Source organism: Salvelinus alpinus, chromosome 3 (genome assembly GCF_045679555.1).
Source record: "Salvelinus alpinus chromosome 3, SLU_Salpinus.1, whole genome shotgun sequence".
NCBI classification, from domain to species: Eukaryota; Metazoa; Chordata; class Actinopteri; order Salmoniformes; family Salmonidae; genus Salvelinus; species Salvelinus alpinus.
The window spans coordinates 46484744-46509708 of record NC_092088.1 but is presented as its reverse complement, the minus strand read 5'-3'; the positions used below and the strand labels follow the sequence as shown (position 1 = coordinate 46509708).

The 24965-nt window shown below is 44.1% G+C and overlaps 1 protein-coding gene across 20 annotated transcripts in view; it reads right to left on the bottom strand.

Moving 5' to 3' along the window:
• Positions 1 to 1314: 1314 nt before the first annotated feature.
• LOC139570845 (dual E2 ubiquitin-conjugating enzyme/E3 ubiquitin-protein ligase BIRC6-like) overlaps positions 1315 to 24965 on the bottom strand; it is a 138207-nt gene continuing 114556 nt past the window's right edge. For all 20 annotated transcript variants that reach the window (XM_071393100.1, XM_071393106.1, XM_071393113.1 and 17 more), the window contains 7 exons: positions 23405 to 23515; positions 22455 to 22672; positions 17789 to 17950; positions 17060 to 17137; positions 14329 to 14517; positions 3800 to 3934; positions 1315 to 2579 (listed from right to left, as the gene is read on the bottom strand). In XM_071393100.1, coding sequence (XP_071249201.1) covers positions 2400 to 2579; positions 3800 to 3934; positions 14329 to 14517; positions 17060 to 17137; positions 17789 to 17950; positions 22455 to 22672; positions 23405 to 23515 — 1073 coding nt within the window. In that variant the 3' untranslated portion in view covers positions 1315 to 2399. The remainder of the gene's footprint in view (positions 2580 to 3799; positions 3935 to 14328; positions 14518 to 17059; positions 17138 to 17788; positions 17951 to 22454; positions 22673 to 23404; positions 23516 to 24965) is intronic.

Genomic DNA, 24965 nt, shown 5'->3' with positions numbered 1-24965 from the left:
CATAGGATTGGCACATACCATGTTGTGAAAGATTCTCCATGCGGTGCTTTACACTCAATGCATTTTCCAGAAGGCATTTCTCCCTCTACTTCACTGTGAGGTTTAAAGCATAGGATGAAAATTGCATAGTGGGGGCTAAATCACAGAAGCACATCCACCGTGTTATTCTCCTTCATTCTACACCATAATCCCTGTGTATCCAAGTTTGCTGTACAACAGTTTTGTCAGTCATTCCCAAAGGCAGAGTTCATTGTGGGAAAGGGATAGCAGGAAAGGAAAAGGTTTCTCAATGAGTCTCAATGTTGTGCAGTCTTCATATAAAACTGTTGAGATGTATTAATTTTATTTGGTTAGGAGACACCTAACACAACATACAGCCAGCCATGATTCACACTAAATCAAGCTGGATGTTGACTTTGGTAATTACATTGTTCTGATAGTAAAATGCAAAAGCCAATATAAGCAGTGGTATAAAGTACTTAAGTAAAAATACTTTAAAGTACTAATTAGGTAGGTATTTTTGGGTATCGGTACTTTATGATTTATATTTTTGACAACTTTAACTCCACTACATTCCTAAAGAAAATAATGTACTTTTTACTCCATACATTATCCCTGACACCCAAAAGTAGTTGTTACATTTTGAATGCTTAGCGGGACAGAAAAATGGTCCAATTCCCACACTTATCAAGAAAACATGCCTGGTCATCCCTACTGCCTCCGATCTGGCGGACTCACTAAACACAAATGCTTCCTTTGTAAATTATGTGTTGGTGTGCCGATGGCTATCCGTAAATAAATTAAAAAAAACAAGGAAATCGTGCCATCTGGTTAAGGAATTTGAAATGATTTATACTTTTAATTTTGGTACTGTAGCAAATTTAAAACCAAATACTTTTAGACTTTCACTTGAGTCATTTTTTATATGAAGGTAGCTTTACTTTTTCTCAAGTATGACAACTGGGTACTTCCTCCACCACTGAATATAGGCTTATCTAGCTTATGGTAAGGAGGTTAGGAAGGCTCTACCCTCAGAGGGCTGACAGTTGTGGAAGGCCAAACTAGCAATGGAAACAATCTGCAACCTCAAAACTGTACCAGCAAAGACAAAAGTATATCTAAACATGTTACTCGTATACAGTAGATGGCCTGTTTCCCTGCACTGGCAAAAAGCACTGGGCCTCATCTGACTGTACAGTAGCAGCTCATGCTCCTATGTGGATTGGTACCATGTTTTCTTTATATATACTTTTAGACCAGAGATTCCAAGTATTGTTCAAAAATGCAGAAAGAACCATTCGCACAATCAATAAATATTTTCAAGCTCCATTTAATGTCCTACCAAAAGGAGTATGTGACTGAACCGCGATTGAGTAAAATAGAAAGTGCTTTTTCTTTTACTGGAATCAACATAAAATAGATGAAGGGATTTTAGCCAAACAGTGGAATGATCTGTGTGTAGAAATTTCAAATAAATCAGTGAATAAACTCTTTCAAAGTATCTGGTGGTATGATGTCAATGTAGATAAAAAGGCACATGGCAGCTTGGTATCTTATGAGGATTGTTGAACACACACAATCGCATACACATGCAGAAGCGTTCACATACATATCCCCAAGCACATCTTACATACACTCATCTACACAATCAGATCAGTGTATATATCCGGGCAAAGTAAAACAGGTTGCATTTATTAAACTTGCATTGAGAATTAGTGAGGGACAAACAAACCAAAAAGTGTGCATTTTTTTTAACAGCCTGTAAAAAAGGTAAGTAATCATAGCAATTAAGAACGTCCATTTCAGCCTTTATTGAAGTTTACAGGATCCTGTAGAAATCAATGGGCAAACAGAAGATTTCTCAAATTCAGGAAAGTGTATGTGTTCTTTTCTTTTAAATAGTATCCTTAAAGAATGACCAATACATTCTTGGTTACAACTGTTCTTGCGCTAACAGTCCCCAAAAAAATTGAAATTAACATTCATTAAACATTCTCTAAAGGTATGCTAGTTCCCTTATATATTCTGTGATTCCCTCTGTCATTATGTATACATAAACAAGTTTAATAACATACCAATCAGTGGTTAATTCACAATTGAAAAAAAAAGCACAAAAAGTTCACACTTTTACAGGTAAATAAAAGAATTTGTTTGTCAACTGTTTCCTTAAGGGCATAGCATAGTTCGGAGTTTTGTTTTATTTTTGTTGGTTTGTATGCAGTTTCATTCTCATCTTGTTTTTTGTCCTATTTTTTCAGCTATTACATAATTAGATTCTTACATACAAATATTGACAAAATGGTGGCTTGTGCTTCAAAGCCTTCAAAGTCTATTTAATAACAATAGTAATAGTCGTGAGGAGGAGTAGCCGCGGCTAAGGGTGCAGGGAAGGGCAGGACTCATAGCAGGCCCTCGCTGCAGGGGCCGTCTTGGCTGCCGCTCGGCTTCTCCGCATCCTGATTGGGCAGCTCTTTGACCATGAGGGCAGCACTCTTCTCTGAGAACTCCTCCCCGTCAGGCTCCAGGCCCTCGGGGCAGGGCAGCTTCAGCAGTTCCTCTCGTAGCTGGGCCGTGTGCCTCTGAATGGGGGAGAGGGACAGAGGACACAGGGTTCAGTTCAGAGCTACTATTTGCTGTGAGGGGGCAAGTACAAACATGGGCTCTTACAAGGAAACTGATTTATACTCTACCCAACAATTATGACAAGGCCTGTGAACTCTAAATACTCTTCCAAACCAATACTAATTTCAAGCCCATCATTTAAAAAGATGCACAATGCAGAAATCACTTTGCCATTTCCTGGTTGCTAAAATGTTCGCCTAATTCCAGTTTATGTGACAAAACAAGCAAGTGTAGTATAGAGAGTCATTGTATAATCTAAATCATTGCAAAATATATTTTCTATAAACAAAATATTGTATTTTCAGCTGTTGTACAAAACCTAAAGTAAAAGACGCAAAAACAAAACTTTTAAAAAGGAAGCGTATAAGTAGCGCCCATAGAACAGATCTACCGCTTCTTACACTTGCTTTCAATGAGAATGACAGATCAAGAGCTCACATTTGTGTGAATTTTGTCAGGTCGCCCAAAAAGTTACATATTGTAGCTTGAAGTTTGTCCAAAATACTCGAGCTCACATGAATCCATTCCAGTTGCCTTCTCAGCGCCAAATCAGAGTATCTCTGTGACGAGAGCATACAGTAAACCAATGAAAAATGACCACTTCCAGCACTTTACCTTAAATAATGTTTTACCAAAAAAAAAACGAACAGAAAACGACAATGTGCACCAAAACAAACCCATCGTTTCAGAACCTGAACCAGTTTTCTAGAGCAAGAGGAAAAACCATGAAGGTAATGGGACTACACAGACCTCTGTAGGCCTGCTTTAAAACAGCACTGAGTGCTTCCACAGCACTGTGCTGCGGCCCCTCCGTCTTTATCAGTGTGTCGGGGAGATTATTTACACTGGGTATTAATTGTGGTTATTAAAAGCCAGAGGAACGGAGTCTGGCTGCCAGTGAGCTTAGGGAAGTAGGACGCAGGCCCCTTATCTGTTCCTCCATGGCTGCCTCGAGACTGTCAGAGGGGGAAGACGGCTAGTGCATGAATCAAGCCTGTCCACCATGCATAAAACACCAGGGATGTCACTCTCCTCCTGAGCAACCAATTCAGACTTCCTTAACCAGGACTGTGTGTATAAATATAAGTGAAAGGGGGATGGGGTATTCACTTCTGTGGAGAAGGACAAAATTCTGATACAACGCGAGGTCTCCTGTAGATGAATAGTGTTTGTTTACCTTCAATGCAGCAGCGTGATGGGACATGGTGCGGCCGACTCTCTTGTCACTGCTGTACTGCTGGATGTCTGCGATCCACTCCTCACACTGCGCCATGACTTCCACCCGCTTCAGGTAGAAGTGCTTGTGGATCACCTGGGGATTACAACACAGCCATGAGACTCAGAAACATGCAACACCTGCAGGTCATCATTACTGAAACTCATCTCTAGTTTATAGCCATTTAGTAGGCCCAGGAGTTTTTCCTGACCAGGAAAACCTCTGGGACCTAGTTAGAATGCTTGAAATATGCTGTGAAATGTAAACGTTGCATCCATGACACACTGGATAAGGAAAATGACCATAATGAAAATATAATTCAATCAAATTTTCCATTTGTTCTTCCTTCAATTGATCCTAATATAACATTACTGAACTGCTGTCCTATGGCCCAGATAGTGAAATGAGAGCCAGCAAGTTTTGGATTAAATTTCCCATGGTTCATACTGGAAAGGACAATTGGTGAGCGCAGTGAAACTAATATTTATTTTTTGGGCAAATTTCTGATCAGGCCCCTCCAGGTGCCGTAACGGTCAGTGCTATCCGGGATCCCTACACTACACCATAAACCCCTACCTTAACCCGTACGATTTTAAAATGACAACTTCAATGGGGTAGGTATGTCCCAAGGATCCCGGATAGCACAGACCTTGCCCCAACTCTTCTCCCTACCCAATTGGTAAGTTTATGAAGCTGAAAAAGCAGGATGTTGTGAAGAAAAGCATAACCTCTGAAAGTTCTCCTCTGCAGCAGGAAGCAGCAAGAGGACTGCTTGTTTCACTGACTGGGAAGGGAGTTGGATATCTGCAGTCCTTTGAAGTGGAGCGTTAACAAACAGAAGCGCCATCTCTCCACTGAAAATGTTTTGGAGGAGAAGTGCTATGATGTCTCCCTTGACAGAGTTCTCTAGGTCTGCACAGATCCTGAGATGCTGGGTATGTATAAGAACTTTACGCCAAATGGACTGATAAGCAGAGTGATTTTTGTGATTGTTATTTATTTTTAAATTCGGATCCCCATTAGCTGTTGAAGAACCAGCAGATATTCTTCCTGGGATCCACACAAAACATAGTGTTCTGTATTTTGTCATGTTCTAATGGACAAGAACAGCAACACAAATTTGAACTAAGAACACTACATATGACCATTTTTTTTACATAATAAACATGAGAAAAGAAAGCTTCTCCCAGCCACTGTTCTGGACTTGGAGACTGTGAAGAGACCCCTGATTGCGTGTCTTGTAGGGTACGTATACATTTTTGAGCTATGTTTTGCCCAGACAATTCGGTACTTTCAGCATGTCAGTACTTCTTAGAAAGACCAGCAGTGATGCAGTAATTGTCTCCTCTACTCTGAACCAGGAGAGACTGACATGCATGTTATTGACATAGGCCCCTCTCTGTACATTTGAGGGCCAGACGTGCTGCTCTGTTCTGGGCCAGCTGCAGCTTTTCTAGGTAACTTTTTTCCACACCTGACCATACAACTGGGCAATAGCCAAGATGCGACAAAACCAGAGCTTGCAGAACTTGTTTGGTTGCATGTGATGTTAAAAAAGCAGATCCTCTCTATCAAAGACAGACCTCTCCCCATCTTTACAACAACGGAATCAATATTCTGAGACCATGTAAGTCTACAATCTAATAGTGCTGAGCGATTAACCGTTATGTCGGTTATTTTTCAGTTTTTAAACAACTAATTGACATTGGTTCAATTATTTGAATTCCATGATTTTTTCCTTCTCTATAGATAAATCCAATCAAGCCCAAACTATGCGATGTAGTAGGGAGTTGTAGTTTCCAACAGGCCAATATTCTACATAGAAAACTTGGTAATTAACTACAATGACCATAATACATTGGGTGTCTACTGGTCTGGTCTGTGGTTCTTTTATGCATGCTATGTCAGGTTATTGTGCAGACAGAGTGCGAGAGAAGAATGGCATCAAGAGGGATAAGAGCAGTGCCTTATTTACGTTGAAGAATTACTAAAAAAGTGATTTTGTCAGACAGCATAAGCAGCAGCTCTCTAGAGATGACTTGGAGGGAAATAATAAACCACATCAAATGAAACAAATCTAATGTACACAACTGAAATAAATGACTTAAATGTAAATGTAAATAAAGTAGTGTGAATAAATGATGGTAAATAAGTGATAAGCAGTAATGGGCAGTCACTACCATCATGGGACTTTTAATAATTGTTCTATTCTGTGCTGTTGCAGCATTCAAACCACATAATGCAGTTAATATATAATTTAAAAAATATATATTGAAACCAAAATCGAAAAACCTGGATTATCCAGAAACATGAGTAAAGGGATAAATTAGTCCGCGCGACTGGCATTACACTTTTTTATTTTAAACGCCCGCTAAAGAGATGAGCCACCAAATCACAAATGCGAGACGAAAACCCCAGGGGTAGAATTGCCTCTCCACAGACACCAATATTAGATAGCCTAGTAGTATAAACCGTGTGGCGATCTAAATAGTCCTAATGATTGGGATGCAGTTCTGTATTTTAATGGAGCAGGCTTGACTGGCAACTTGCTCTCTCAGTCAAGTTTAATACACTTCACGCATCACCGGGCCTCTCTGACGTCACAGCAGGGATGTGCTCCAGTCAGCCTCTTCAGCCTGGCTGTCACTACATCCACCTGGTCACGTTAGTTTTTGTCATAATTTGCAAAATAAAAAAATAAAAAGTATCATTATTTATTCAAACAGTAATGTGCAATTGACCAAAAATAAACCAACATTCTGAAGGAGGTCACAACGGCACGGAAATGCCCGTCTGTGCAGTGTGCGTAGGGCTTATATGTCTACCACTTTGTGTAGCCGTTAGCGATGCTAGATTGAACAGCAATTAAAAGGAAACTACAAAGTAGCCTATCCCTACCTGGCAGAATCATGATTATTTGCATCAATCCAGAGGCCATTAGTTTTGAAAACTCCATCACAAGTCCGCTACCGACATAGCCTGCTTCCCCTAAAGTCAATTTTATTGCCAAAATTATATAGCCTACTCCTGTCTACACAGAAAAAAAATAAAAATAATAATCAAAATATGCTACTACACCAGAAACCATGAATTGGCCACAGAGGATCATTAGCTTCTTAAAAAAAAGTTAAATCCCATTGTCTTACAGTCGGAATAGGACGCAATTTCGGCAGTGTGTACGACGACTGAGTTGCGACTGCCAGTGAAAAGTACAGGCGCCCAGCCAGGTATGTCACAATATTGAATCAGTTTGTAAAGAAAATGGCTATTGCTGTAATGACAAAATTACTACTCTCTTTCATAGTTATCAAAATTCTCAATTTAAATTCAATCTTATTGGCACCAGTGGAGAGCATCGGCCATATCCCAGTGAGCGAGCATATTCACTATCATTGTTGGGTAAATGTCACTCAAGTTAATTTCCTCCTCCAGGTTAGATTAATGTCATATTGTAGGCCCTTCTCATAGCCCTATTAATGTACATGGATCAGACGTCATTTCTATTGCTCTGTCAGTGTCAGCAGAGTAGGCTACCCTGTCATTTTTGTTGTATTGAAAAAAAGATTATTCTAATGTCTCCAGTCATATAAAGTATAGTAGAATTGCATGAAATGTGTCCATAACAAGGCCAAGAAAAGCATCTGATATACTGTTGCCTATAGCCTACTCTACTCCACTACCCGCTCAGCCATGCATTGAACTGTCTTTTATTTTATTTTTTACAAACAGTGATTGAGTTATATTATTAGCCTAAATTATGACCATCCAATCTACACATAAGTCCGCAAATGCGATGATGCATGGAATGCTTTATTATAAAAGTTATAAAAATATTAGCTTCCCCAAACGTGAAACTCACATGCCGCTTACGGCTAAAGAAACACAGCTAGCCAAACAGTCTGGCTGGTGAGCACCTGAATTAAATGGTAACTACAGGAAAAAATCAAAATCTCAGATTTTCCCCCGGACTTCGAAACTTGTTCCTCTGATGTGGTTTAAGCATTGTTGTTGACCTGGAACATCCAATGTTGTTTTTCACAACAAAAAAGTGATTTGGGAGCTAAACTACTAAACACATTTTTCCCTATTTTATAAAAGTCCTTCTCCCTGCTTTATTTTGTTGTTGCCGTGGTATTGTTTTGGTATCAAGTATTGTCAAATTATGCAATGTAAGAACATAAGGGTTTGGCTCGTCATTATGAGGCTGGTTCTGTATGGAACGCAGGCACATTATGGGACACAGGCCAGGTCATTATACATTTATTATAAGAAAATGGGTGCAACCAAATCATGTGCTGGTGCCACCAGTGGATAAAGTAGAACACTGAGGATTAAAATCCAATATAATCTAATATATTATATTGAAAGGCAGATCTAGGCCTTACATTATGTGGGAGACCTCCATTTAACATAGTCGTTTTGAATTGGTGAGCGTTTCTAAATGCCTAAGTACCCAGGGGCGTTTCGTGTTGGAAGGGCAGTGCACATGTGACTTCGGTACACGCATCGATCACAGTATGGACGAAAAGCGCTGTGTACATATCCAAGAGTCACTGAACATGGAACACGTGTACCCATCAGAATAGGGCGTCTTGACAAATTACCAATCCATGTGAGAGAGAGACTCAATACAACCAGACAAATGCCCATACGTACACACACTGGCATGGTCTGTTGATTGTGTGCTCCATTTCCAGATAAATTAAGTGACCTTTTAGGTGAGCTGCCGTCCACTCATTATTCCAGAGGGCAGACGTGTGCATGTTTCCATGTGCTCCACACACACAGGGGTCAAGGGTGAGTATGAATCATGCTGTGGCCATTCAAATACATTTTTTCATCCCGTCTGCTGTATGCTCACTCAGCCCCAGGTCTGCTCCCCTGCGAGCTCAGGTCTGCTACACTGACTACAGCATTGTAAATACTCCCACTCACGTCTAGTCTCAACTTCAGCCTCCCCTCTCAGTGTTCATACCGAGTAGAGAACAGGAACCTCTGGAGGGGTAAAAATCACTACTTCGGGCAGAAGATTATGGGGTAAATCATTAGTTGGGCTTCATTCAAGTAACGTTACCTTAAAAATGCATCCTCACTTCATTTCTTACTCGCCATTGATCTTACGTGACTGGATTGGTGAACACCATGAATGTATTGTATTGCTTTCACCTTTCCAATCAACGAAATCTTACCAAATTAGCAGTGCATATACGATAAGGTAATTGCTAATTTGCTGCTAATACGCACCTATCCACAATGACTTCATGGCTAATTAGCTGTATTATACTCAGCGTCATTTAGAGTACCAAGGAAGGTATGGGTATGACAATCTACTGATTGGGTCTACTGAACAATCTACTGGGTATGAATCTACTGAACAAAAATATAAACGCACACATGTAAAGTGTTGGTTCCATATTTCATGAGCTGAAAAAACAATCCCATAAACTTTCCATACGCACAAAAAGCTTATTTCTCTAAAATGTTGTGCACAAATTTGTTAACATCCCTGTTCGTGAGCATTTCACCTTTGCCAAGATAACCCATCTACCTGTCAGGTGCGGCATATCAAGAAGCTGATTAAACAGGATGATCATTACACAGATGAACCTTGTGCTGGGGACAATAAAAGGCCACTTTAAAATGTAAAGTTTTGTTATACAACACAATGCCAAAGATGTCTCAAGTTTTGTGGGAGCGTGCAATTGGCATGCTGACCGCGACAATGTCCACCAGAGCGGTTGTCAGAGAATTGAATGTTCATTTCTCTACCACAAGCCTCCTCCAACGTCGTTTTAGAGAATTTGTCAGTACTTCCAGCTGGCCTCAACTGCAGACCACATATATATTTTTGTTCAGTATATAAGCATTAGAATAACTAAAATCTGCTCCATAGTCAACTGCTAGGGAGGTGGTCTCAAACCTAGTCTCGGACCCCCCTCCCCATTCATTCTAGGTGAGCATATACTGGGAGTAATTCATTTGCCGTTAATGACGATTTATTGTTGCAATAGTAACAAAGTGATTTGTTGTGTTCGGAGTTGCAGTCACACGCCTTGTCGCCATTCGGAGAGGGAGTGCGTGTGTGTGACTACAGCTGGGACTGAGGCGGGGGTGGACACAGCAGAGGGGAACGATTGCCTCCTTTCCCAAATGGGCAAAGGCGGCACGGCAGATGGCATGGCTTGGCCTCTGGATGGAAAAACAGCTCAGGTTTATTTACGCTGACCTCAACACAACGGGTCCAGCGGTGTGGTTCTGTTCATGTCAGCATTCTCAATCATCGCCCCGGACACCGCATCATCCTGACAAAGACGAGGAGACGCTCAGTGGCACGCCTGTAGAATCCCTCCCTCCCCGTTGCCAAAGACAAGGCCCTACTCAGTCACACAGATCCTGGTGACTAAACAGTGACATTTTAAAAAGCCCCCATCGTCACTTTTGACTGACACTCTTCCCATCTGCAGAGGCAAGCAGTCGCTGCCACAGAATTGGGCCATGGGAGGGAAGGAGGGAGATTAGGGCAATGATCAATTTCCTTCCCAGCGTAGCCATGGAAACCCCGGTGGCTGTGGCACATCGCTCCTCCACTCTTGGCTTTCCCTGCTCTGTGTGTGTGTCCAAAACCAGGCAAGCTTTCTCTCCCCATCTCTCAGTCACGAAACCCAACACAGGAGCCTTATCTCTCCTCCAGCTAGACTACAAAGCATTATTCTCAACCAGGCTGTGCTGGGTTAGCAAGTTACACAGAGAGAGGAGAGGAGTCAACGCCCCAGCCTCGATAGGTCCCACTGGGCAGAGGTGTCTTGTTAAAACCCATCAATAATGCACCGTAATGGAGTGTGCTCAACACAATGACTAATTTCCTTGACAGGGTGTGCGAGCTGCACTCTCTGTGTGTGTGTGTGTGTGTGTGTGTGTGTGTGTGTGTGTGTGCGCGGTCTCGCCACTGATGCATCCTCCTCTTGTTTACATGATAAATGAACACGCAAAGTAGCTAGCTCCATCTGCTCTGGAAAGGTCCTTGAACCGTGAATCAATCACACTGTATAATACACCTGGGCTGGTAGAGGTCAGGACAAGAACACACTCCTCTCTTAATGGTTTCCATAACTTACCCCTTTTCATGACCCATACAGCCCCACAGTGGAAGTGTCGTAATAGCCATAAAATCAGGCGGTCAAACAGGGAAATGGTTCCAATCGTATTTCATTTTTCCCATAGGGGTTTTAGAAAAACGTAAAATATGGGCTGTGTTTTATGTAGGCTTACCCTGGCGTTTTGATAACCATGTAAATCTCTCTCGGACAAGACTCATTTAATCAATATATATTCGGCTGTATTTACTCAGTTTCGAAAATGATAATTAGCATCAAAGTAGACATCATGCAAGACTACAAAGACTACAAATCTCTAGCTGACACCTTTGTTAACAGGTAGTGTCAATTAAAACAAACTTTCAGGAGACAGTTCACAGAATTGTCAATTTAATGAAATTTAGCCAATTTATTCAATACTAAATGTAGCTAACATTATATAGCTAATCCAGAGATTCTTACCTTTGCCTCCATTCGGCAGTCTGGTCCAGATCATGGCATTTGTAGTTCTTCATGATAGCCACATTAGCAGCTAATTAGCGTTTTATTTAAATCGAGCCGAATATATTGATAAGTCACCTTGTCCAAGAGAGATTTACAGGGTTAAGAAAACGTCACGCCAGGTTAAGCCGAAACACAGCCCTTATTTTAAGTGTTTCTAAAAATCACCTATGGGAAAAAAAGAACGGTGGAAAATTATTGGAAACCTTTGTTTGACCACTAGGTTTTAAGGTTATTATGACTCGTACTGTGGTACTCTTGCCACCTGTGGTAATGAGCTCCATCCCTGTGTGGCCTGACAGGGGTGTTGGTCTCGCTAAGCTCCTGAGGAGAGAAAACGCTCCTTTCCTGAGATTTGGAGGGGTGGGTTTTGGATGTCACCCACAGCACCGCCTCCCCTAATAACCTACTCACACTAGAGCCTCGGCTCTCACACACACTGGGAACTAGATTTCAGCGGCCGACCTGTTGTTCCTAACACCACCTGACAATCTCCTGCTGCATTATTCAAGGTTGCTTTTTATTCTTCATCTCAGACTATAAATAGGGCATAAAAACTTTGGAAATCTCACACATAATCCCCCGGCCCCAAAAATAAATGTCTATGGTGTCAGCGCTTTCACGGTTGACATGAGATCGGAAAGAGACCACGCTGAGCTTGATGCACCATCAACACGGAGGCAATAGTACTGTATGCGTGTGTGCCACGGCTATTCTTCCTACAAAGGCAAAGTAAGTAAAACATGTAACGGCAAAATCTGACAGAAAGCAATTTCTGGTACTTCATGATGTTTTCTGATCGACTGGCTTAATTTTTGTGTCAAGAAACAAAATGCCACATTAATCAGATAATATACCTGGCCATCACAACAGATCAAAGATTTCTGACCAAATTCGTAGTTTCTACATTTCGCCTTTGTGGGGCAGTATAGCTCGCCAATGTTTGCGGACAGTATTTTCGTCTGTCTCCGCCATGGGCTTAGACGGGTAAATGGCAACTCAGGAGTGTCACATGAGCCTAATTGAATTTCAGGAGGGCACTCGGGCAGTATTGTAGAGGCATGCTGGTTTTCCCAGCTCCCATGGTCCATTTCATATTGAGCCACTGATGTCAGAACTCTGTTTTATTACAAAGGCTGCTATACCATACTACAGCTGATGATTTTGTACCTGGGACCCGAAAAAGAAACCGCCACCCTTCTACCACAGAGCATGGGATAATACTGGGAGCTGGTGACACGAGTTTGGCTGTGTGGAACACACACACAATGTACTTCAACAGTACCTCTACCTCAATAGACCAACTTAAACAATGGAGACCAATTGTCTTGAACTATTCCCCAAACTATACATCTGATTCTTCTCTGTTAATGTGTTCCCCCGGTTTGATGCATTTCTCTAGGCAATTCCGTAAATCTTTATTTCGGGGGAGACGGGTATGGTTCTATATCTATAAAATGGGGGAACACGGGGCCAATAGATTCTGGACTAGCCTCCATAATATTTCAGTCTGGCTTCCCTCCCGGTCTCTCTATACAAATGACAGAAAGGACATGGCAGTGCTTTCCAAAATTCCACATCCCCACTCTGTCTCCCCAGCCTGGCCAGCTAACAGGGCTAATCACCTGTGTCTGACGGCCTGCTAAATGATGTCTAGTTGAAGGAAAACATTGGTCCGGAGGCTCAGGTTGAGACCCACAGACAGACGTCCTCTCTTTTCTGATTGCAGGTAGAGAGAGACCGGAAAATACATTACTGTTTGGCAAAGCGGAGGTTGCTTGGCAGAGCAGCAAGCATCTGGGATCTTAATTTAATTCCGTGTTTTCATCCAGGACTACATTACCAGAATCCAATATTTTAATCGATGTTGGCTGTGTGCGCGCGCGTGCATACACACACAGGTGAACAACAAAGCAAAGCCAATGACAATGGCATTATGAAGAAGTTATTTGTTGCCGTGTCATGAAGCTCCCATGAGCTACAGTGTGACAGAGGAGCAACAGAGTGAGTGGAATATCGGAGGCTGACTTCTATCTGTTCGCAGTGTGAGTGATTAGATATAGCACGTTAGGAGCCAAACTGGAGCGGCTTTCACCTGTCTGTGGTTCCTTAGTTCCCGCCATCAGACAGCACCCACACAGGGCTGTATGCGACACTGACACCCGCCTCCCCAGTCTGGAGGAATTCATTAGAAACACCTTTTTCCTCTCTTTTTCTACTGCTCTCTACCTCCCTCTGTTTCACTCTTTCCCGCCGCCTCCGCACCATCTTCCCATCCCTCTCAACCTCCCTCTGCTACACTCTGTCCCTCCATCTTCCCATTCCTCTTTCTACTTTCTCCCTCCCAAACTCCCTCTGCATCACTCTTTCCCTAGACCCCCGCCCTCTTCCCCTCCCAACCTCCCTATGCTTCTCACTACCCCCCGCCCTCTCTTTCTAGGCACCATCTTCCCCTCCCTCCCCCTTCTCTCTAAGCAGAGTTGGTGACTGATCACTATCTGCCACGCTATCAGCCTGCACGGCCCGTGTCAAGGACAGGAGGAAATTTAAAAAACGAGCGATATGATCTACCTGGGAAATAGTAAACAGTGAATTTATTATCTGCCACTATCCTAATATCGTCCCAAAGGAGACAATTTATTGTCCTTTATCTGCCGGGTTTTGTTTTGTGTGCAGAGGCTGGTTGCTACTGTAACAAGGGAGCATGGTGAGCGTAATGCTTTGTCATGACAAAGAACGATACTACAGTAGAATTGAGAGCCATTAAACACTGGCGTGGGCCAGGTTGAGGTGTCAGGGAACCTGCGGGGTAGCCTAATTGTATGTACGAAAGGGTGAGCCACTGTAGGATAGTATGGGGGGGGGGTTAGGGACAAAAGAGATTTTACCGCTCACCTCTTTGAAGCAAGGCGAGGGGTTGCGTAACTGCTCCAGCATGGCCCACTTGACGGAGGCCTGACGGATGTTTCCGTCGTACTCGCGGGAGCTCTGCGTGCCGCTGGGGGTTCCGCGTGAGCGCTCGTAGCCCGGCTCGTTGAAGTAGGGCTCCGACACCAGGATCAGAGACTGCACCGATACCAGCACCTGTAGAGCGAGAGAGGGGGGGAGGAGAGAGAGATTAATGGAATATTTTTGATCATTACAAAATACACATACAGCCACTTGTAGGGAGGTTACCAAAGGGGGTGTGTGGGGAGAAAGAGAGAGGAGGGGGAGCAAGAGCGATAAGAGAGCAAGAAAAGTTGGAGGAGACAAAAGCAGGGGGATAGGTGAGAACATTGCAGAGACCACAATGAGCAACGCACAGAATGCATGGGGGACACTAAGGGAGCGTCAGACAAAAGCATGATTTTTCACCCTCCTTCAATATATCTTTATTAACAATTCAATTAATACCCCGGGCTGTCTCAAGGAGACTGGGTACACGGCTCGCTCCATCACGCCGCCCAGCATATATTAACCACAGAGCCAGACACTAGCTGGACGGCTGCCTGCCCGTCTGCCAGGCCAAGCTGGACAACACTCAACGTGTATCCTGACGGTCAAATAGCTGTCAGCCTAACAATAGATCTAGATTACCCCAATCCTTACCTCAACCATCAGTGGAGATGAAGAAATTGATACTGTATGACTGCCACGGGACACTGTCTACTAACTCAGACCCTGGTGACCTTTCTACCCTCTCCCTGCCCCCACCCTTCCCCAACCTGCTCACCGCAACTAGATATCAGGACCAATATCAGGGCCGGCTGATTTTGACTTGATTCCACCATATCGCCATTCAGCCTGCTATTTCCATTATTGATCTGGCAGACACCAACTAGAATGATAATCAATGGAGACATCTCTATGAACTCTCCAACACTGAAAATGAGGGAATTAGAAAAGGGAACCATTTCTAAAGGACTCTAGCTAGGCTTGTTGCCAGATCAATATCCACAGAAAATGACTCTTTCCCTCCCCCCTTCAGAGGACAAATAGCACTTTAAAAAACAATTTTAATTTTTTATTTTTTACAGCTTTTCTGCTCCATATACCCTACCGTTCAAAAGTTTGCGGTCACTTAAAAATGTCCTTGTTTTTTAAAGAAAAGCGCATTTTTTGTCCATTAAAATAACATCAAATTGATCAGAAATACAGTGTAGACATTGTTAATGTTGTAATTGACTATTGTAGCTGGAAACGGCTGATTTTCTACATAGGCGAACAGAGGCCCATTATCAGCAACCATCACTCCTGTCTTCCAATGGCACGTTGTGTTAGCTAATCCAAGTTTATCATTTTAAAAAGGCTAATTGATCATTAGAAAACCCTTCTGCAATTATGTTAGCACAGATGAAAACTGTTGTTCTGATTAAAGAAACAATAAAACTGTCTATCTTTAGACTAGTTGAGTATCTGGAGGATCAGCATTTGTGGGTTTGATTACAGGCTCAAAATGGCCAGAAACAAAGACCTTTCTTCTGAAACGCGCCAGTCTACTCTTGTTCTGAGAAATGATGGCTATTCCATGCGAGAAATTGCCAAGAAACTGAAGATCTGGTACAACGCTGCGTACTTCTCCCTTCACAGAACAGCGCAAACTGGCTCTAACCAGAATAGAAAGGAGTGGGAGACCCCGGTGCACAACTGAGCAAGAGGACAAGTACATTAGTGTCTAGTTTGAGAAACAGACACCTCACTAGTCCTCAACTGGCAGCTTCATTAAATAGTACCCGCAAAACACCAGTCCAAACGTCAACAGTGAAGAGGCTACTCTGGGATGCAGGCCTTCTAGGCAGAGTTCCTCTGTCCAGTGTCTGTGTTCTTTTGCCCATCTTTAATATTTTATTTTTATTGGCCAGTCTGAGAAATTGCTTTTTCTTTGCAATTCTGCCTAGAAGGTCAGCATCCCGGAGTAGCCTCTTTACTGTTGACATTTGAGACTGGTATTTTGCGGGTACTTTTGTCCATTCCGACCCAAGGGCTGTTGCTCTAATGACATCATATTCCATATACAGTGTACTACTTCAGACAATCATGTCACCCCATTTCGCATATAGTGCAAGTGCACTACTCAAAAGTAGTGAACTATATAGGGAATAGGGTGTTATTTGAGATTTGCCCCGAGGTCTCTACCAGTGTGACACAAACTACAGACTGGCAGTCAACGATAAAGCTGGTGATAAAACCCCTTAGCAGCCCAGCTCAGAGTGATAGGTGTCGAGATGGTATTGCCTTGGGCTCCCAAGTGGCGCAGCAGACCCTGGTTCAATTCCAGGCTGTAACACAACCGGCCGTGATTGGTAGTCCCATAGGGCGGCGCACAATTGGCCCAGCGTCGTCCGGGGTAGGCCGTCATTGAAAATAAGAATTTGTTCAAAACTGACTTGCCTAGTTAAATAAATTAAAAACAACACACACGCCAACATAAACTCTATTGATGGCTTTACAGTATGGAGGATCTTTCATGGCATCTGTCAAAACAGCCACCTATTAATACACACCCTGTGGTCACAGACACTGATGATCAAACATCACCAACAACTGATGGAGATGGACTCGGGTATTGACAGCAGAAACACCCAAACAAACACAGACCCATGAAAGGGTGGTGGAGGTATAGTACAGTGGATTTCTGTCTCACCTGTAAAAAGCTAGAGGTCTGAGGGTTCCATTTCTCCTCTGGTCTCCCGTGCCAGGTGTTGAGGATACTTAAACACACCTGGAGAAGACAGAAACAGATCAAGGGTTGAAGACAAGTGAACGACTGCCAGGTAAACATCCACAGGCCCTCCCTCCTACCCATCCACCCCTCAATCCATCCCTCATTCAGAGGGAAAGCTGAGAAGCAGTTTGCCCTGGCCTCCTCACCAGAGTGCTACCTCTGCTGTAGAAAGCCCACAGTAATTCTTAGAGCAGCTGTCTCCTTCCATTATGAAAATAGATGTTCCTTGTCAGAGCCTTCCTAATGAGGAAGAACAGATGAGGCAGGCTCCAGCACCTTCACGGCTTTTCACCAGGGGAGAAGGGGGGGGGGGGGGGGGGAATAGTGCGCTTCTTTTTCATTTTGGCAACACACTGAAAATAAACTAGTGTGAAGGGAAGGCTACTCAAATCAAGCTCTCTCTCTCTCCACTCCAAGCTGTGAGGTTAACAGGTTGATGGTGCCACAGAGGGATCACTCTGGACAGACTGGTGCTGAATATACACTCAAATTTGACATATTTTTGTGGAAAGCCAGAAGTTGAAGGGACGGTAAACATTTTTCACTAAATGAACCACACCCCCAACATTTAAACTGTTGATTAAATGCTAGGCAGTTGACCCAACTCCTCACCAACCCCCTAACCCTGAGTAACTATATGGGACTCACTTTCCCGTCGTTGTAGAGGTTTGGGTTAAAGCGCACACTGTGTCCCCCGGTGGTCTCCAGGTTGACCAGGGGCGGGGAGTTGGGGTAGTCCTGGGGGAAGTACACGTCAAACTCAAAGCAGCCGTTGGCGTACGGCGTGTCTGCCGGGCCAGTGATGAGAACCTGCAACACACAGACCACAAGGGGTTAATGACAATTCACTACCCCAGGGGTGGGCAAACTTTTTGACTCGCGGGCCACAATGGGTTCTAAAATTTGACAGAGGGGCCGGGCCAGGAGCATTTGGAGGGAGTGTTTGGGCCGGATATACTAAAGCATTAAATGTAGTGTGTGCAAACCTCATAGCACAGTAAGAACACTACAACCCAATTTATTAACTGTCTTTCAAATGTGAAAAATAGCCCTTATCAGTTAATAAATTTGTCTCAAGGAATATGCAAGATATGGCATTTACATACTATTTCGCAGATACCGGGATGAGGAAATGTAAATAGATTAAAATAACATACGCACTGTGATTTATCAAGATTGCGTCTGTTTTTAATAAGTTTCAATCGAAGGTGCAAAGTTAAAGAAATCAACATTTATTGAAAAATGGAATCACTTTCAACATTCAAAACATATTATTACACAACGAAATACTCAAGCTCAATAATATCTACTTGTGTTAAACTCCGCAAAATCATGGATGGATTGTCCTGACCGCGCGCTCTACAAACTCGCCACGGACGCCCTCGCCTTCACGCGCAAACAGTACACGTGTATCGTTGCCAAGCACACAGACATAGGCTGTATTAAATATCCTACCTGCAGCTGAAAATTTAAATTTAAATTAAGAGCGATGTGCGGCGTGTTAATAAAGCTACTGTACCGCTGCTGTGCGTAAATGTGTTCTTGTGTTGACTGCTTGCTAGCATAGTTTGCATGCTTCGTGGCAAAGTGACGGCTGATATTGTACTCTTTGAAAACCGCAACAGCTTCTTGGCATATCAGACATACAGCCGTTGATCGGACTTCAGTGAAGAAGTATTTTGTTGTCCACTCCTTATTAAACACTCGGCATTCGCTGTCCACTTTCCTTCTCTTTGGTCCGCTCATTTTCACAGAAGGGCTTAATGGTGACGTGAAACGAAGTGAAAATTAAAGTGAAATAAAGAGAAATACGCGCCACTCCAACAACGGTCAATGTGTTTTGAGTGCGCCATCTATTGGGGAAACGTGGGCATTGCAGGGAAAGGGGGAAAAAAGGAGGTTTTTACTATAATTTGGACAAGTTCGGCGGGCCGGATTAAAAAGCCTAACGGGCCGTATGTGGCCCGCGGGCCGTAGTTTGCCCATGTCTGCACTACCCCCTTTTTTCTTCAACACACCCATTACCACTAGAGGTGGCTGACACAAAAGGACAGCATATTTTGTCTGAATATCTCGTGGCTATTATAGAAATCCAATTCATTTCCACACTAAAATGAGATTAGCTAATCAATCAAGGAGACCACAGGAAGTGAAAAAGAAAAGAAACGGCAGACAGACGGATAGGCTTGGGAAGATCCCAAAAAGGATCAAATAAGGGAAAAGGGATCTTGGTAATTCTGCAGGAATACCCTTGTGCTTTCAGTGACCAGGAACTAAAGACCTTTTGTCTGTATAAGTGGCTCGGTCTGATCGATACAGGGGAAGACCTCGTGGGGAGGTAGCCCGCACTCCCCCCCCTGCTCTGTTCTTTGCTCACACGCGCTGAGTAGCGGGTTATTAGCTAGTCACAGGTATTTAGGCTCAAGGATGGCATGCCCGAATGGGGGGGCTGTGATTTACTGCATTAGCCGCTCGCAGAAGGCCCTGACAGCGGAGGGCTAATCTGATCTGAAACCCACTGCACCGAGACCTTGTTTCAAGAGCATTTGGCTCTGGCTTTTTAAAACAAAAAACCCTTTCAGAGTTTCTGTGGGGGCCAAGCTCAGAGAGACACTATCTAGACCAAGGAGGAAGGGCCAGGGATGCAAACTGGTGAGGGCCCCCCAAAAAATTATATGCACAGAAACACGCAGAAAATATGTGTAAATTGCTAGAAAATTGTAATGAGGTTGTCACAACACCAAGATTGTACTAATGACGTGATACCAGGCCAAGTTTCACAATACTGAGTAGTATCGTGATACATTGGGGTTTGGCCCGTCCCCCCAGGACGCCTGTTCCCATTTTGTATACTTTCTGCACAAAACCCCGACCCGGATATTCACACCTCTACTCAATAAAACACGTTGAATTTAACGTTACGCTTCAGCGTTTCCCTTAGGATTCTTTTTATAGCAGCGGTGGCAAAGTTCGTGTGGGGGTGGCGGGGTGTGGTAGTGGCTGTGGCCAACGGAGCAGCCTCCGACCGCAAATTGTAGAGGCCGCAGAGACAATTTAGCTGTTTTAACGTTAATTTCCTGCAATTCTACACATTTTGCCATGGATTATGCAATGTTCTTATGAGTGACTCATAAAATCAAATGATGGCCCCATGCCATTTTTGAAATTTTAGATTATCCCCTAGTCGTTAGTTCTCAAAGATGATCATTTAAGCATCTCTTAGAGAAGGCAGTGTATCTCTTTTCTGTTTTTCCTGTGCAATCCAAATGTGTGCATAGCCAAAGGGTACCATGTTAGCTAGCTAGCCAGGTAACATGACTAAACAAGGTCATTTGTTATCAAACCAAAAACGTAAGGCCCGCAACATGGTTTATAAAAATACGTAAATGGTGCACCAATTTGCAATAGAATGGGGTTTGGCTAGAAACTCAAGGCTTTCAGTGACGTTAAGGTGCAAGCATGACCGTCCCTGTGCTCTGTTTTTTCTCTGGCAGTGGCACTCCGAGGCTGCGCCACAGTGAAGACTTTGGCCTGCTAGTCCTTACAGGCGAAATTAAAATATATCTACATATCCATAACAAAACCCCATCACTGTCTGCACACCCCAAGCTCACCATCACGGCTAAATAACATTTTAAAAAACGATGGGAGATGCGCAGAGAGAACGGACGGAGAGAAGCAGCCGTGTAGGCTTATGGCTGGTTCGGGGGTGCGGCTGGCTGTACACAGCTGTCACATTGTGAGATCAAAACGGTGAATATCCCCTTTCATCCCTGAAGGGGGAGATCCTGGGAGTGTCCTGTGTTCTTGCATCAACAAACAAGGTGTCTGAGTGAAGTTTCAGGCAGGTTAGCTTTCCCAGCTGTAGAGGAGGAGAACGGAGAGGGGGAGGAGGGGGGGGGCTGGCCACGCTGCCAGCTGTAGAGAGCAGCTTGCTGATGGAGGAGGAGGAGAGGCAGAGAGAAGCAGGCAGCGTGGGTTTGGAACAGGAACAAGACACAGAATAATCAACAACAAAAAAATCAAAGAATCACTGATCCAGGGGAGGGAGGTAGGAAGATACGAGAAGACGTGTGACGGTAAAGAGGACGCGGACACACTGTAGGTAGGTAGTTGGTGTATGTGAGAGAGGGAGAGAATGTGTGGGGAGGGTGAGAGTCAAACACTGACTGACTGACCCCTGTCTCAGCAGCGTCAGGTGTGAGGAGGAGCATGCCTATCCAAACCAGCAGAGCGCTCGCAAGATAGCTTGAGGGCACCAAGTGTCACTCAGGCGGTAAGTAGATTTCAAATTAACATTCAGACACTTTTAGTGCGCTTCCCAGAGAAGTAGGTGGGAAAACTGGAGCAAGTGGTTTTGCTAATAATGTCTACTAAGATAGCTTGATGCTACCGCTCCCGGTGAAAGAATGATAACACACTGTCTATGGCAGTATTTTTTATTCACCTTTTTTTAACTATGCCAGTAGGACAGGGGCTCTCTGGGGACACTTGAAATGAAGAGGGCAACAACCCCAGATGGGTCACTAGACATCCACAATGTCTCACCACGTCCTCCAGCCTCTGTCAACTAGTGGTCCGTTCTTGTGCTGCTAAGGAAAGAGTTGTGTTCTTTGCAGAAATAGAACCTTAGCAGACGAGGGTTTTGACATTTACCAAATGAGACTTTGCCATTAATCAGAAAAGGGGTCAGGGCCATTTATTCAACGTCATTGGAAAATGAGTAAGACTTTTCAATGACGGCAGTTGCCGAACGACCATTGGAATGCGAAGCCATAGGCTATCAAGACCAGAAGCAGAGTCTCCAAGAGACAAAATTCGTTCCCCCACCCCCTGCTGCAACAACCGCAAGTAGCGCAAGTCCTGCGGTTTTAGTGCCCCAGACGGCATCCATTTGACTGGAACAGTACTGGAAACACCCTGCTCCCTTTTACAAGCATCTCAATCATCATCATCATCATCATCATCATCAGCTGGCCATCATGCCCTGAGGGCATCTCTGAATCAGACAGATGAGGTCTCCGGTAAAGGCATTTCATAAACACCTTGAATACCAATGAACAGATATCACTTCTATAGATGATTACGTAAAATGTGAGTGGCTAGTACTGTATGTATAAAACGGGGGGGGGGGGAAATGATAGGCTAGGTGGATTGGGCGTTGTAAAAGACATGCTGAAAGGTGTGTACAATATCAAATCAAGTGGATTGATTACTGTAGGTGTAAAATAGTCCTAAGAGAATGGGACGTGTGACTGAGTATAGACGGTACAGCACAGAGGACCGTAGAGGACAGGGCAGTATACATCTGTACCTTCATGATGTCCAGTCGTTCTTCGTCGCAGCGGACAAAGACGCTGGAGGAGGAGGAGAGGGGCAGCGAGGTGGAGAGCGTGACGGCCTCCTGTGCCAGGCGGCGGGCGCGGGCAGCGCTGTTGGCGTCGCTGGCGTTCTTCACCTGAGACATGTAGTGGTAGTTCACCTTGAACACCAGCTTCCCGTCATCGTCCTCCGAGACCATCTCAAAGGTGTCTGCCAGGGAGAGACCCAACACGGGTATTAATGTCAATACCTACTGGGACTGCTGTAGAGAAGGTTTAAACACTTTCACATGGTTCACTCCACATCAAAGAATAAAAGGCATGAAACAAACACCCTGTTGGCATATCATGCAAATATCCTCCCACTTGGACGAACTAGTACGCATGTATCTGGCAGTAAATCTCTATTCAGTAATGACATGGCCCCTATGTCCTTTAATCATATTCCACACCGGGGTTCCTGCCTTGATACCTTGGCTCGTCGCCGTCTCGCTCTTGTACTTGGGCCAGAGCAAGCCCGTTTACATTCATGTCACTTGCGGTTACTTTAGACGTGTGCCGCTCGCAAAAAAATCAATTGCGGGCACAACAAAAGTCCCGTAATCAACCACGGCGTGGCAGGATGAGAAGTGACAGACAGAAAATACCTTCCTCCCTGCAGACAGCCGGCAGGACTGCGTTATCTATCATTTCAGAAAGAGGTAGGAGGGGGTTTGGGGCTGTGCTGCTGCTGTGTTCTGGGCATTACGTGCACTGAGGAGGGAGAGACCAACCAACAGCCAGCCTCAGAGTGAAGAGCCCTGCCTCTAGTATGTCTAAGCATTCCTCCTCTGTCTTGAAAAGAAACCATCACATTTCCAACATACTGTATCTACCAAACCACAACTGGCCCAACTGTACACCACACACTGAACACAAACGCACAGAAACTTAAAGCACTCACCAAACTGGAGCTTCTTCATGATGGCCACATACTTCTCCTCCAGTGAGCGTAGGATGGACATGGGTTTGGGTCTGGTTGTTGCCTTCTTCGAGGACTCGGCCAACTTCCTCTCTGATGGAGGGAGAGATAAAAAGAAAACCTTGTTACCATGGCAGGTTCAAAGTCATCCCTGTTTGAGAGCCTGGCTTGCCTGCATCTGGGTCCAGACCCACCATCTTTACATTAATCTTCCTGGCAAACAAACAAACAAACAAACCACACTGTGATAAAGGACTGCTGAGGTCACCGCTTCATTGATATTACTACCTAGTCCACGCCGACTAAATCAATTAATATCGAAAACACAAAAATTCATATTCAAGCCATATTCCTCTTCGGTTCAACAAGATTATCTCAGAATATGATGGCATTCGCAGCTAATGGCAGGGTTTGTTAGACCTCCTTATCCTCCCGTTCATATTGATGAATGAATCTGCAATCAGTTGGAGATGCAAACATGGACTTCTCCCACCCCCAAACCCTCCAATTTCTTCTGGGTCTTGTCGACAGCTAAACCATGTCCAAGACAAATGACAATGGAAACGGCCACCAATTTTCGCACCGACAGTCGAGAGATGGGATAGAAAGCAGTTGATGCATTCACATAATTAACTGTCTATTTATAGCACCCCAGCCCCGCTCTCATCCTCTGCTTTAGTTACTGCTACCTGGACAGATGTACCTCCCATTAAATTACTGGTGCATTTTACTGGCCTATTACGACCAGACTTAAGGATGCAAGGGGGACATTAAAAAAAACGGGGCCGTCGATACTTTATTTACTCTCATTTCTGTTGGCACGTTAGCGTTGGATATCAATATTTCTTGGAACAGTTTCCCAGTTTAACCAGTCTAATACCAGGCTGTAGGAACAGAGCTTTAAACGCCCGCCTCCTCGTAAGCCTTTCGCTGGGCCATTTTAAAGACGAATTAAAACAATTGCATATCTATTCTGCCCATTCCCTTTTGGAACATAAATCCAGTGGCCATTATCATATGAATTGCCTTGTGTAAAGTGACGGCTGCATTGATCTGAGCATTCCCGCCCCCATCCCCCAATAGAGCGCCATTGATGTGGCTGACTATAAGAGAGCCACCGGGAGCTACTGGGGAGGGGGCGCGGCGGCATTACGGTCAATCATACATCAGACGCATTGATAGGCAGCTTTCTTCAGCAACGGTGAGTAACGGCTGGAGCTCCCTGACAGCGGGTTTTATGACCCGATGCCCTCTCACTACCAAACCCTCCTGTCCTTCTCGTGACTGTCTGCACTATGGGTCTCCCTGCACCGTAGGGACGCGGACAGAAGAGCTGCATGGGGCCTGTAGGACAACAGGTGGCCACAATAGAACATACGTCTCTATTTAGCATCAAAGCGATGTAAGAGAACGGGTTAACTTTTAACCTGTCAGTGACGGAGTGGGGTTGGAGTTGGGTAAGGGATGTTCAGGCCTAAAACAGGACGCGTTTCCTTGATTAAGATAAAATTGAGACTTAAAAGGCTTCAAGTCAATGACAGCC